At 30.9% G+C, this 13,356-nt stretch overlaps 1 protein-coding gene across 1 annotated transcript; it reads right to left on the reverse strand.

The window, feature by feature from the left end:
• Positions 1 to 8,253: 8,253 nt before the first annotated feature.
• Positions 8,254 to 10,812, reverse strand: LOC139506743 (GTP-binding protein Rit1-like). Its single transcript, XM_071295530.1, has 4 exons — positions 10,260 to 10,812; positions 9,729 to 9,811; positions 8,951 to 9,128; positions 8,254 to 8,519 (listed from the first exon to the last, which is right to left on the reverse strand). The coding sequence occupies exons 1-4, from the start codon at positions 10,810 to 10,812 to the stop codon at positions 8,254 to 8,256; spliced, it is 1,080 nt and encodes a 359-aa protein (XP_071151631.1).
• Between the last annotated feature and the right edge of the window lie 2,544 nt (positions 10,813 to 13,356).

Consider the following 13,356-nt stretch of genomic DNA (forward strand, 5'->3'; position numbering starts at 1 on the left):
ACTAAATACAATTAAATTTGTGCACTATAAACAAATTTTCAAACAATTAATTCCAAAGCGCTTTTCAGTTTACAATGATAAACAAACCTTATTCAATGACATACAAAACACAGATGTACACGATTTCGAATATCATGCGATATTTATACTATTTAATAAAATTAACGGTACCAATTTTCTTGCACCAGATGCGCATTTCGACAATACATGTCTCTTCAGTGATGCTCGTGGCCAAAATATTTGAAATCCAAAGCTTATATAAAAGATGAAGAGCTATAATCCAAAAGGTCCAAAAAGTATAGCCAAATCCGTGAAAGGAATCAGAGCTTTGCATGAGGGAGATACATTCCTTAATTTATAATAATTTCTAATATTTTGTAACAGCAAATTTTAATAACACAAAAAATCCGTATTTTCATGCCAGTACCGAAGTACTGGCTACTGGGCTGGTGATACCCTCGGGGACTAATAGTCCACCAGCAGAGGCATCGACCCAGTGGTATCAATAAAATTAACGGTACCAATTTTCTTGCACCAGATGCGCATTTCGACAATAAATGAGAAGGTTATGTGAGCACGTGATCGTCAGTTATAAAAGATGTTCATGTCAGTCATCGATTGGTTAATCGAATTTTTTTCTTAAGGAATTGATTCCGCGCAGCATGTACATGTATTATGTTGCGTTGGAGAAAATCTGTTTTGATAACAAAATAAGAACAACTGTACAACGCTTTGTAAAATAAAACAGCAAGTTATATGTATATACAATATTAAGAACATATCCGTTATCATCTGTGAATTAGATGTTCCATTTCTATTTTGTTTCAACAGGTGAAGATAAAAAAAAAGGTCCACAATAAGATCAAATGATAAAAAAATTGTTAGATTAAAAGATTAGTAACAGATAATAGATGAAAGCTATTCCAGTTCTTTGTGTAACGAATGTGATAGTACATGTAGTATTTGATTTTAACCTACTAAACTATAATAAGAATGGAGAGACATATATTAAGTCTGTGTAACATTACTTATAAACTGTTATTCAATTAATCGTTCTACGTAACATGTAAACAAACTGTTTTTAAACTATTTGTTTCGTCAAATCTGTAGACAAATTGTTTTTCAGTTATTCAGTCCGTCAAATCTTTCAACAAACTGTTATATATAAAGGAATGACATGGTTTCTTAAATATTATCACCAACACTAAATAAGGAAATCATTGGTGAATAACACCATGTTGATAACAAGTTTTTTTAAAACTATACGTGCTAAAGTAATGCCGATTCTAACATTGAACAATTGCAACACATTATGAGGTTATACAAGTTTCATAACTTGAAGCAGAGTTCGCATATAACCTCCACAAGAAAATTAGAGGTAGCTTCTTGCAACGCTTTTACGTTTCGTTTTGTTTATATATTTCTCTTATTCTTACTCAATTTATCTTTTTCCTGACCTATTTTTTTTTATTCAATTAACAATTATGACGTCATGGGAAAGGTGACGATGCCTGATGACGTCACGTAGAAAGAACATATCGGTTTGCAAGTCGCTCGCAAAGATTAAGTTGTCTGCATATCGTCTTAAAATCATTAGAGAAATTCACCACCATATCTCGGGCAATACGATATTTATCAATTCTTAAAAGTTAGATTTTAAATACTTAAAGGGGCACTAGCTACGAGAAACATAAAAAATCTAAAGTAAGACTTTTTTTGTTCAATCAATAATGAAAGTGAAATAGTGAATAATAATTCGCTTTTAGCAGCCAAACTGGTTCAATTTTGTCAAATTAAGCGAGGACACATTGATAATTACTTATTCACTTGCAAGTGAATAAGTCGACCTCATTAAATCCGTATTCATGTGAACTTCAATTTAACCCCTAGCTAGAGATTGACAACGCATGCATTGTACGTGTACTTGTTATTTAAAGAAAAAGAATGCCAACAATGAAAGTGAAACTACGGTAAATCATTTGATTACTGATTCGATCCATATAAAATCATTCTTATACGGTTAAAAACAATGAGAAACATATATTTTTAATCTATAAAATAAACTCAAACAGACCTATAAAAATCCAATTGCAGTGTTGATTTAATCTATTCATATCTTTATTTATGTTTACATCTCTTATATGGTCATCTGTTGTCAAATCGATAGTTAATTAGATGGGCGTCTGGAGAAAAAAAAACACGAAACGAACCTACATATTATCTACCCCATACTCTGTAAACTGTTTATTTTAGACTTTTGGTAGTTTGGATAAATGTTTTACATTGTTATAAATCAAATATGAGAATTTGAGTCAAATCGGTGACCATGAATTTGACAGCTAGTGCACCTTTAAAATGTTCGGCGGGCCTCGTTTTTAAATTTTAAAATTAAACTATCTCGAGCGGATAGATATCGCAAAGCACTGAATGCAGTGGTACAATTAATATTAATGACGTGCAATACCTGATATTGAAGTTTATCCTTTTAATTTCTTTAATATCCCATTGACCTTTTCATAAGAAAACTGTAGAAAACAACGTGTCTGCTACATATCTCTATATATTCTTTGCTATGAATACAAATGGACGACCTTAATCAAAGAAGGACGACAGATACAAGTTCTTTTGGAAAAATCAAAGACACATGTATCACAAAAAGAGGGACGAAAGATACCAGAGGAACAGTTAAACCCATGAATCGAAAATAAACTGACAACGCCATGGCTAAAAATAAAAAGGCAAACAGATAAACAATAGTACACATGACACAAAATAAAAAACTAAAGAACAAACAACACGAACCCCATCAAAAACTAGGGGTGATCTCAGGTGTTCCGGAAGGGTATTCAAGGTTTGCTGTTATCATCTTTTTGTCGGGTTTCTATCTCTTTGACAAATTTCCTATTTCCATCCTCAATTTTATTTATGACAAACATAAGTTTTTTAGTCTTCCTATTGTTTAACGAGGTCATTGGTTTTTAATGTGAGTTGCAACTGAATCATTTTATAATGCTATTGATATTCTTTGCTATCCTTGCGAAGAACATTTAATCCATTAGAGACTGTCTTTGTTTGTTTTAAGTCTATGTGTGTTCATGTGACAGCAATCTACTAAACATCAAAGTACACGGAGTGAAACAAGTATAGATAACCAACGAAACCTCCAACGACGACGAAAATCATTACGTTTAATCGAGTTTAAAAAGACCTTAAAAATCAAGAGATATCACGGCAAATATTTTTTTCCAAGATCAAAACAATGTACTTTAACGAATACATCGACAACAATGCACAACAAAGTCGCTCAACAAACCATCCGCTTTCAAACGGACACTAGTTATTAATGTACTAGTATATATAGATAACGAAACACAACTTTATTCATGAAAAAAAATATATGCAATAATGGCCGCAATTACTAATAGCTAGCCTTAACCTAAGTTCTGGAACGATACTTAGTATTATGAGTTTTGTGTAGGCATAACGTGTGACCGTCGTACAAAATCTTACTCTTGGTATCTATGTTGAGTTTATTCTTTTCAAAATTTCTTCAATTTTAACTCCTCTCGTAGTTAGTAAAGTTCAAACATATTAAAATTCGAAAAATCAAACAAAAAAGGATAACTCTTTACACTTTATTACCAGTAGTTGTTGTAAATAAAGAAAAACAAGACTAAAGCATAATAAAAAACTAAAAGAAACTACCTTTTCCTTTATTTTAATTACATTTTTGTCTCATGAAAATAGGATCTTTATTTTTCATTTATACTATATAGATGGTCCGAGTACACAGTTATTTCGTAGGGCATTTCTTTTAGACAATAATTGAAAATTAAAAAAATCCCTCTTGCGCTTTCTCAATGATATTTTTACAGTGTGTTGTACTACTTTTAGGACAAATTAAATCAAAATTATAGAAAACTTCATCAGCTCTAACTCAAAATGTGGACAATTTTATGTTAAGGGGGCCTTGAAATCTTTTGACAACTTCCGAAGTGCTGATTTTTTACCTTTTCCAGCTTGACCTAATCACTACTTTACATTAAAATTTATGACCCAATTTTTTTTACACTGTCATTTCACTCCCCTACTTGCTATATGAGGCAAAAAACATGGAGAAAAAAATATGGAAGGGGTATAAAAAATATTAGCAAGTAACACACTGTCCACACTAAGGACTATATTCGTGGACAACAAAAATCAAAGGACGATAACTGTGTACTCGGACCAGATATAGGAAGATGTGGTATGAGTGCAAATGAGACAACTCTCCATCCAAATAACAATTTATAAAAGTAAACCATTATAGGTCAAGGTACGACCTTCAACACGGAGCCTTGGCTCACACCAAACAACAAGCTATAAAGAGCCTCAAAATTACTAGTGTAAAACTATTCATACGGGGAAAACAACGGTCTAATCTATATAAAAAAAACGAGAAACGAGAAAGCCGTATAAATTACATAAACAAACGACAACTACTGTACTTCAGATTCCTGACTTAGGACAGGTGCATCGGGATTAAACGTTTTAATGGTACCAAACCTTATCCCTTTTACTGAAACAATAGTATAACATCACAACATAGAAAAGTACTGGGATTAAACGTTTTGATGGTACCAAACCTTCTCCCTTTTACTGAAACAATAATATAACATCACAACATAGAAAAGTACTATGTACTATACTATGTACTGGATAGCCGTAGAAAATACTATAAAACGATTAAAATGTCACTATTACAATATACAATAATTAACAACTTGTGCTATAGTTTTGGTCATTTTGATAATACATCTACTTTATAAAATGGACCATTATTTGGGTCAGCAATATCGTGATCAAATTCATACGTTCAGAATTATTATCATGAACCCAACAAAACAAAAAGAACAAGTGTCAGTTGTTGCAGTGCAATTATCAGATACTGCTCTACAATGCTCAACGAGTGACACCTCTCGGTCACCTATATTTAATGATACAACTAAAATGTATCAAGAAAATATGACAGGATCCTGGCAATGACAGTATACTTTTTTTTCTTTTATATAGATAATGCGTAACGGTCTTTCAAATTATGATATCGTTCAAAAATTATTGGGAACAATAATTAACACTTTACCATTAAATTTCAAAGTTAAAATTAGCATTTTTTTAGGAACAATCATTTCAGAGATATTCTAACATAGAAATTTAAAATTCGCAAAAGGAAAGCAGGATTCACCACTTTTAGGAGTAAAGTTAAGTTTTCTGACAACTTTTCATTTTTCAATTCTGAATTTAATTCAAGATCAGAAGCATATTTACCATTGCATTTTGTATATGTGGTATTTATTTTTTTAAGGAAAATATAATGGTATGTATTTGTAAAGTTTTAAGTTGCTTATACGACAAGAGTTCGACTTCTACTATTGGCGGTTTGACCAATTGAGATTGACAGAGACTATTTAGAAGTGATTGCATTTCTGGACAGATTCTGTTTTCATCATCCGAAGTTTGCAATTATTTTTAAAATATCCATTTTTTTATCTACTCATACACTGGTCGTTTGATATCTTCCAACCTATATTGATTGTGAAGCATCAGTTTTGAAACTGTTACCATGGACATCTTGGTATAATGAAGCTTATCTTTCAACATTTTGTCATCCAACTGATGATGTGACCTTAACAATTTAAGGATGTATTGTTCTGACGATTCAGTCTCGATGAAATCTCGTTCAGAAATTATTTCCAAAAAGTGGTGCAAATGGAAAATAATACTGAACTTAATAAATTTCATAAGAAAACTTATCTCTGTGAAAAAATATTTACAATAAGTAGTTTTTGAGTAATTATTTTAATACGCATTTGTTAAAAAGAAATCAAAAATTTAAAAAATTGACAGCAAAAAAGCATCAAAATATGATATTAACAGTGACGCTCATATCAAAATATTTATAAAGCCAAACAAGAACAAAGTTAACGTTGAAGAGCATTGAGGATCCAAAATTCCACAAAGTTGTGCCAAATACGGCTAAGGTTATCTATGCCTGGGATAAGAAAATCCTTAGTTTTTCGAAAAATTCAAAGTTTTGTACACTGGAAATTTATAAAAATGACCACATTATTGATATCCATGTCAACACCGAAGTGTTGACTACTAGGCTGGTGATATACTCGAGGATGAAACGTCCACCAGCAGTGGCATCGACCTAGTGGTGTAAATAGTTATTATATAAACCCCAAAAATCAGCTAGGTTAGTTTATTTCTAGAATTTATTTGGCTTCTCAGAGCTGTACCTCCTTAAGGTGACTGCAATGTTAAAAAAAAATGTTGGTTTTTTTTCTTCTCAGTTTGAAATTTCGTATAAACTGATTAACAAACAGCGGTAATGATGGCTTGTTCATATACGATGTATGTGTCAAGAATTAAGAATGCCAAATGAAATATAATATATTGTCTTTTTAATACATTTTAAGATGAAAATTAAAAATTAAAAATTGAAGGAATTGTACCTTTTTTTTTAAATATCAACAAAGTTTTGAAAAACAATAGTTACGTTAAACAACAAAGTCTTCATTTGTTTAAAGAGTTGTCATATTTGCTTTTTTGTTTTGTTACACTAATCAACGTGACTGACGCAACGGAAATGTTTTAAAAGGCTTCAATATCAAGATAAATGAAGTTGTTAAAAAACATGTTGATTTTCTATTATCATGGTATTCATCCTTATTTACATGACCTATGGTAAGTTGTCAACGTAAGGACTGACCATGATAAGGTAAGTTATAATCTTCCTTACGCACAATTAAAGTGATAAATATTTAGTCACACCTATGAAAATGTTTTATTCACAAGTATTGTAATATCGCTGACAACGTTAAATTGAAAATTGTTTTCAACTGTTTGAGTTTTTAAACCGGATTTGTTTTATCTCAATCGATTTATGACATTTTAGCACACCGGTATACTACGGTTGTCTTCATTTGCCTTTTTTATATATTCCTCTTAATTTTGACAGCATGCACTATTGTCGATAATTCTGCTAATATGCCTGGTCTATATGCCACTTTGTGCTTCTTTGTTATATACATGTAATTCTTTAAGTGTTTTTAGTGATTAGGTTGTTAACCAATTACCTATAAGGTCTGTTTGTTTTGTTCACACATCGTTGTCAATGCTTTAAAATCAGGTGTTATCCACCCTTTTCTACATAATTAAAATGCCTGTACCAAATCAGAAATATAACAGTTGTTATTTATTCGTTTGATGTTTTTCAGCTTTTGATTTTGCCATTTGAATGAAAACCAACGATTTTTTCTTAAATATAGCTACACAAAAATTGAGTACATACACAAGTGCGTTAATGATAAATTATCTCACTGTTTGTATTCGTTCTCAACAGTCCAACATCTTATTAAAAAAACCCAAACTATCGCATTTTAATCTTAATTTAATATCTAGGTAAGTCCATTGAAGGTAATACGTACTGCATCATCTGCGATAAGTATATTTACTGTGGACTTTATTTTTCAGATAACGTAAATATCAAATCTATTTTGTATATATTTAATAAAGATCCAAGATACAAGGCTTAAATGATATGAATTACTCCGTTACAATTCTGACGTTTCGTGTTTCTAAGAATTATTAATGGTGTTCAAAACGAAACAGTTTGGATGCCTTATATTTGCATTCGTAATAATTTAACAATATAATAAACAGTATAACAATCTTGAATAACAATTTCAAGGTGCTCAATATTGCAATGCAACATGAAACATGTGTAACAACATTTGATTAAACAAATAGTCAACGACACTGAAAGGCAGTGATAACATTCCAAACATTTTATAAGTTGTCACACTTTATGTTAAGTTATATAAGGGAAACATAAATCTATAAGTCTTCTTAAACAATACAAAAATAAAGGCACGGTAAATGACATCAATTTGTGTATGATAACGTTTAGATCGAAACGATATGACACTTAAATGCAAACATGTTTACCATTTTACCAGAAGTCTTAATCAGATAATTATATTTTACAAATAGTATTTGTATGATGAATAAGAATTAATGATATGATTATATTCTTTAATGAAATATGTTTATTGATGTTTATATTGCGCTCAATCACATAATCTACTTGTATCGTGACTATATAATACTGCATGTTATCGTTGAAATATACTGGAATTGAGTAATGCTTAATTAACATAATGATATAATTCATCATCTTAACATATTACAAGCTAAAGAAGAAATAAATTAAAGAAGAAATAAATTTTCACATTGTGATACAGGTTTCGAGTAACGTTTAAAGATTTTATAAAGAAGTCTTTTTGGCCCTTTTAATGTAGCATTCTTTTTCCCTTTTCCCAATTTCAAAATAGCTGCTTTTTCGATGGCTTCTGGATTTAGCTTTAATTTTATTTGTTTCAACAATCCCACTAGAAGTTCGTCTACTTTGAGGTTTAACACAGCTGATGTTTCGATGTATTTACACTCGAATTCTTTAGCAAGCTGGAGTGCATCTGAAAATAGTAAGACAAAGGTTAAAATTCTATGTTTAACAGAATCTAAAACTGAAGTCTATCATGTTATCGTAATTTTTTGTAAACTATTTTACTTACTGTGTTAGATTAAAAACAAATTATGTGTGTTGCACTTGACCTATAATAGTTTACTTTTATAAATTGTTACTTGGATGTGTAGAGTTGTCTCCTATGCACTCATAACACATCTTCTTATATCTACATATTTTTACAATTATCATAATCATTGAAAACAAATGATAGCAGAACATGATAAAGTTATGAATGGAAAGGCGAAATGTGTCAAAGAAACTCCAACCCCCGCCAACTGAGAAGAACACAAAAAACATGAAAAAGATTCACCACGAATATGATTCACAAAACGTTTATTATGATGATTATGTAACACATAAAAAATGTCGACATCTTACCTTCTTTGGTAACTTGTCTTTTTCTGACTAGATCTATTTTATTGGCTACTAGTATTATTGGTCTGTCACTATCAAGTTCGATTCGAAGATGTTGTAGAAAACCCTGTGCTTGTGTGAATGAATCACTATCGTGGACAGAAAAGACAACAACATGGGCGTCTGTTGGTAGATCATATTCCTGTAGGAAACAATTCATGAATATTAATTACAGCATTGCCGTTTTCCCTCTTCCTGTTGAAATAAATCAAGCAATTCTTTATGTATCAATGAAATTCTTCACCTACTCAATTATCACACAAACAGTTTTATTAAAGTAAATATTTTTTTTTATGTCTGACAAACCAAAGGTAGGTATCGTTCTGTGTAATTTCCAAATGTAACAAGTAAACGTTAGCTAATGTATATCCAAAAATATGTTATGCTTTCCTTAAAAGTCTTGACAAAAACAGTAATACTGATTTAATCTGATTTATCATCCTTATGTTCAATCGGTAAGACAAAGGTTATCTTCTCAGCCTGAATGTGTATACAATGCAGCTAGTATCGTTCAACGGTACAGAACATCATTAATAATACCAAAAAGCAAACATTTTAATTTACGTTTTTTGATTGAGTTAAGCCTTCCAATTGATATTGTATCGTGTGGTTTTCTATGTTGTGATGTTATGCTATTGTTTCAGAAAAAGGGAGAATTGTTATTTGGATGGAGAGTTGTCTCATTGGCCGTCACACCACATCTTCCTATATCTATGAAAAGGGAAAAAAATTATAAACTTACCTTAATTGAAGACAAATCAATAAATTCCATTGTAGATTCCTCATTGTCGACAACGATAGTGAGTTTGTTTTCATCGAATTCATCTGCAAATGTAAGATGTTAACAAAAGTTTTAGACGAGTTACAATGCGTCATTGATGTTGTCATTTGTCTTTTTATCATTTGTAGAATGTGGTGTTGATGGCATTACTTTGATTTTTGTTATCTTATTGCGTCAGTACTTTTACAGATTGTGCATATGACATATTGCATTAACACCTATCTACTATTGAAACTCTATGATGTCCTGCCAATGTTTATTTAGGTCATTTAATTGCTGTCTTCTTTTGCATGATTCCTATGTTTTTTCTTCATTTTTTACTTTCTATATACTGTAATTTTCATTTAATGATATAGGTTTTCATGTCTAATAGTTAAAAGCGAATGATGAAAATTATTTTTGAAAAAGATGCTGATTACAAACAAATTATTTGAACTCATTTTGGACGACATTTGTGTTAATTTTCTGATTTAGATACACAAATTAGCTTACCGATATCTGATTGCATAGGTGCCATGTACTCTGAACTCATAAACCGATCTTTTAATGCTGTTTTTCCAACACCATGAGCACCTATAATTGGTACTCTATAGTATCCAGTTGAGTAAAATGATGAGCAACTCCGAGAACTGGCATTAGAAGCATCACTTGTAAGTCTTGATCTACAATGAGATGAAAATGACGATCCGCTGCCTTTTCTACGATCCGCTGAAAGAAATCTGTAGTTAGATGACACTGAAGAACCACTGCTTTTTCTACGATCCGCTGAAAGAAATCTATAGTTAGATGACACTGTAGAACCACTGCCTTTTCTACGATCCACTGAAAGAAATCTATAGTTAGATGACACTGAAGAACCACTGCTTTTTCTTGAATCAGCTAGAAGGAATCGATAGTGAGATGAAACTGACGCACCGCTGCTTTTTCTACGATAAAAAGGAAGACTGTCGCTTAAAGGTCTATCTTTTATTGTTTCAAAAGATCGCATTGTTTTAGACTTTTTATTTATTCCATTAACAAACAAGTCATTTGAAGATCTTGACATTTCGTCCAAAGGAAGATTAAAACTTATATTTCGCACTTTTTTTTTTATACAATCATTCTGTTTTTTTTTCTTCAAAGATCTTGTTCGCAAATTCGGTTCTGATTGTGTATCTTTTCCTATTACCTGTGTTAAAAATTTCGGGAGAACACATTTTGTTTTATTGAAATATTGCACTTCGTTGTTGACTTGCACCTTTGGAAATACATTTTCTGACATTGCACGATACAACTTAAAGCACTGTAGTTAAACAATATAATTCCTTAACTTCAAAACCAGGTTTCCATCTACACTAATTTTTCACATCATCTTAAATGGCATTTAAAACATTAATGTCAACTTTTTCGAATGACATGCGTCATTTGTACCATTGAAAGAGCACGCGCTTTTCAGTTACGTAAATGTGCATGCAGGCAATCTATTGGTTAACTCATATATTTTAAAAGGAAACGTATTGCATGCAGCAAATATAGTGTTAACTTGAATAAAAGCTGTAAGATTAGAAATAGGACGATGTTTGTTTGGTAATTTATTCAATATAATATCTGCAATAAATTTAATTGCTCAAACTGTTAAAATTATTTTGCATGAAGTTTCAAAATGAGTTAATCATTTAAGAAATATAATAGAAAAAAAAATCAATGAATTATAAGGCAAACTTATTAGAATTCACAAACGCAAGTGTATACAACAAATATCATAAGTCTCACAAGTCTCATTGCGAAATGATTTTTTTACAAGTAAAACTTTTTTTCCTGCATTTTATTTGTAGTTTTGATTTCACTAATTATAGGTGTTTTATCAGTATCAAATGATTTTGTGCGTTAGGTATGCAACACATTTAAATAAATATTTTTGAAAGGGGACTAAACAAATCGTATATGACTACATTCTGACTATTTAAAAGTACTGAATGGACCGAAAAAATTTAGATAACCATTCACCAAATGCGAAATTCCGAATTTTGCACTTTATATAATGAATAAATAAAAAAAAAAAGAGTTATCAATATTATTGAACATTCTTATCATAATATGTAAAACAAATACTACTTTGAATCATTTTTCTATTTACATCTTTACATTGTTATGTTTAACTTAGTGAGATAATATCTTTAAAAAAAAGGACCTGGTATTTTGACTTGACTAAGTTTTTATTCATAATTTTGAATAAGTATCGGGGTACTTGAATATTTATATTCAGCAGAAAATTACACATTTTTCAAAACCTCATTTTTAAATTCATTGAATCAAACAGCATAAAAATGTTTTATTCATTTGAGATGTGTGTATATACGATGATCATTTAATGTTCTAATTGGTAAGAAATGGTTTACAAATCAAATCGAAATAAAGTTATATTTCATTTATATTAATGTATTGCATTGCTTATATGGATTAAACATGTCAATGGTACCAGGCTAATAATTTGATACGCCAGACACGCGTTTCGTTTACATAAGACTCATAAGTGACGCTCAGATCAATAAAGTAAGAAGACCAAATAAGTATAAAGCTGAAGAGCATTGAGACCCGACATTCCAAATAGTTGTGCCAAAATTCGGTTGAGGTAGTATATGCCTGGGATAATAACATCCTAGTATTTCGAAAAATTCATACTCTTGCAAACCGTCGATTTATAAAAATTACTCTATAACTGATATTCATGTCAACACCGAAGTTCTGACTACTGGTCAGGCGATACCATCGGGTTTTCCAACCGTTTTAAACGTTCAGCAACCAGATAAAACTTTTGCAATCAAAACTACTATAATGGAGAATGGAAATGGGGAATATATCAAAGAGACAACAACCCGACAAAAGAGCAGATACCAGCCGATAGTCACAAATGGGTATTTATCGCAACAAGAAAATCACGTATTTTTTGCGACTTAATAAAAGTTTCATGTATAATAGATCAATCACATTCCAAAGGTCTAAGGATATTGTTGAGTTTAATTTTCCGATATTACATTTTCGAAATTGAAATGTTATTTACACAATGCTTCGAAATATACCCCCCCCCCCCCCCTTCCCCCCCAAAAAAAAAGTCCAAACAGCTTTAAAGACATGAAGAATTACGCAATTAGTATGAAACAAAACAAAAATTATAACTAAGATATGCTTTAATAGACAATTGAAATGCATATATGTCTTCAATCAAGTACATTGATAACGTACTTTCCTATCTAATATGATACCAAGGAAGATAAGGGAATAGAAAAAATGTCACTATAGGTCTTTTACTATCAACCAGTAAAATATTTTACCTGACCTTCATTCCCTACGGCCTCTTTCTAATTACGTAGAACACACCTTCTCTGTTTTTGTGACTCATTAGATACAGTGTAGGTATATCACTTGACCCATATATTTCATCTTTTAGTACTGTTATTTTTTTGTGTTATAAAGTCAATCTGTAGCTTTGATATATAAAAATAATAGAATCTGAAGCGAGACGATGTATGAAATAATCTTACTTTGTACTATATCAAGACAAAATATTCAACTCAAACACGCCCTTACATAAAAAGGTGCACTCGATTTT

This window comes from Mytilus edulis, unplaced genomic scaffold (assembly GCF_963676685.1).
Source record: "Mytilus edulis unplaced genomic scaffold, xbMytEdul2.2 SCAFFOLD_1596, whole genome shotgun sequence".
In the NCBI taxonomy this organism is placed as follows: domain Eukaryota; kingdom Metazoa; phylum Mollusca; class Bivalvia; order Mytilida; family Mytilidae; genus Mytilus; species Mytilus edulis.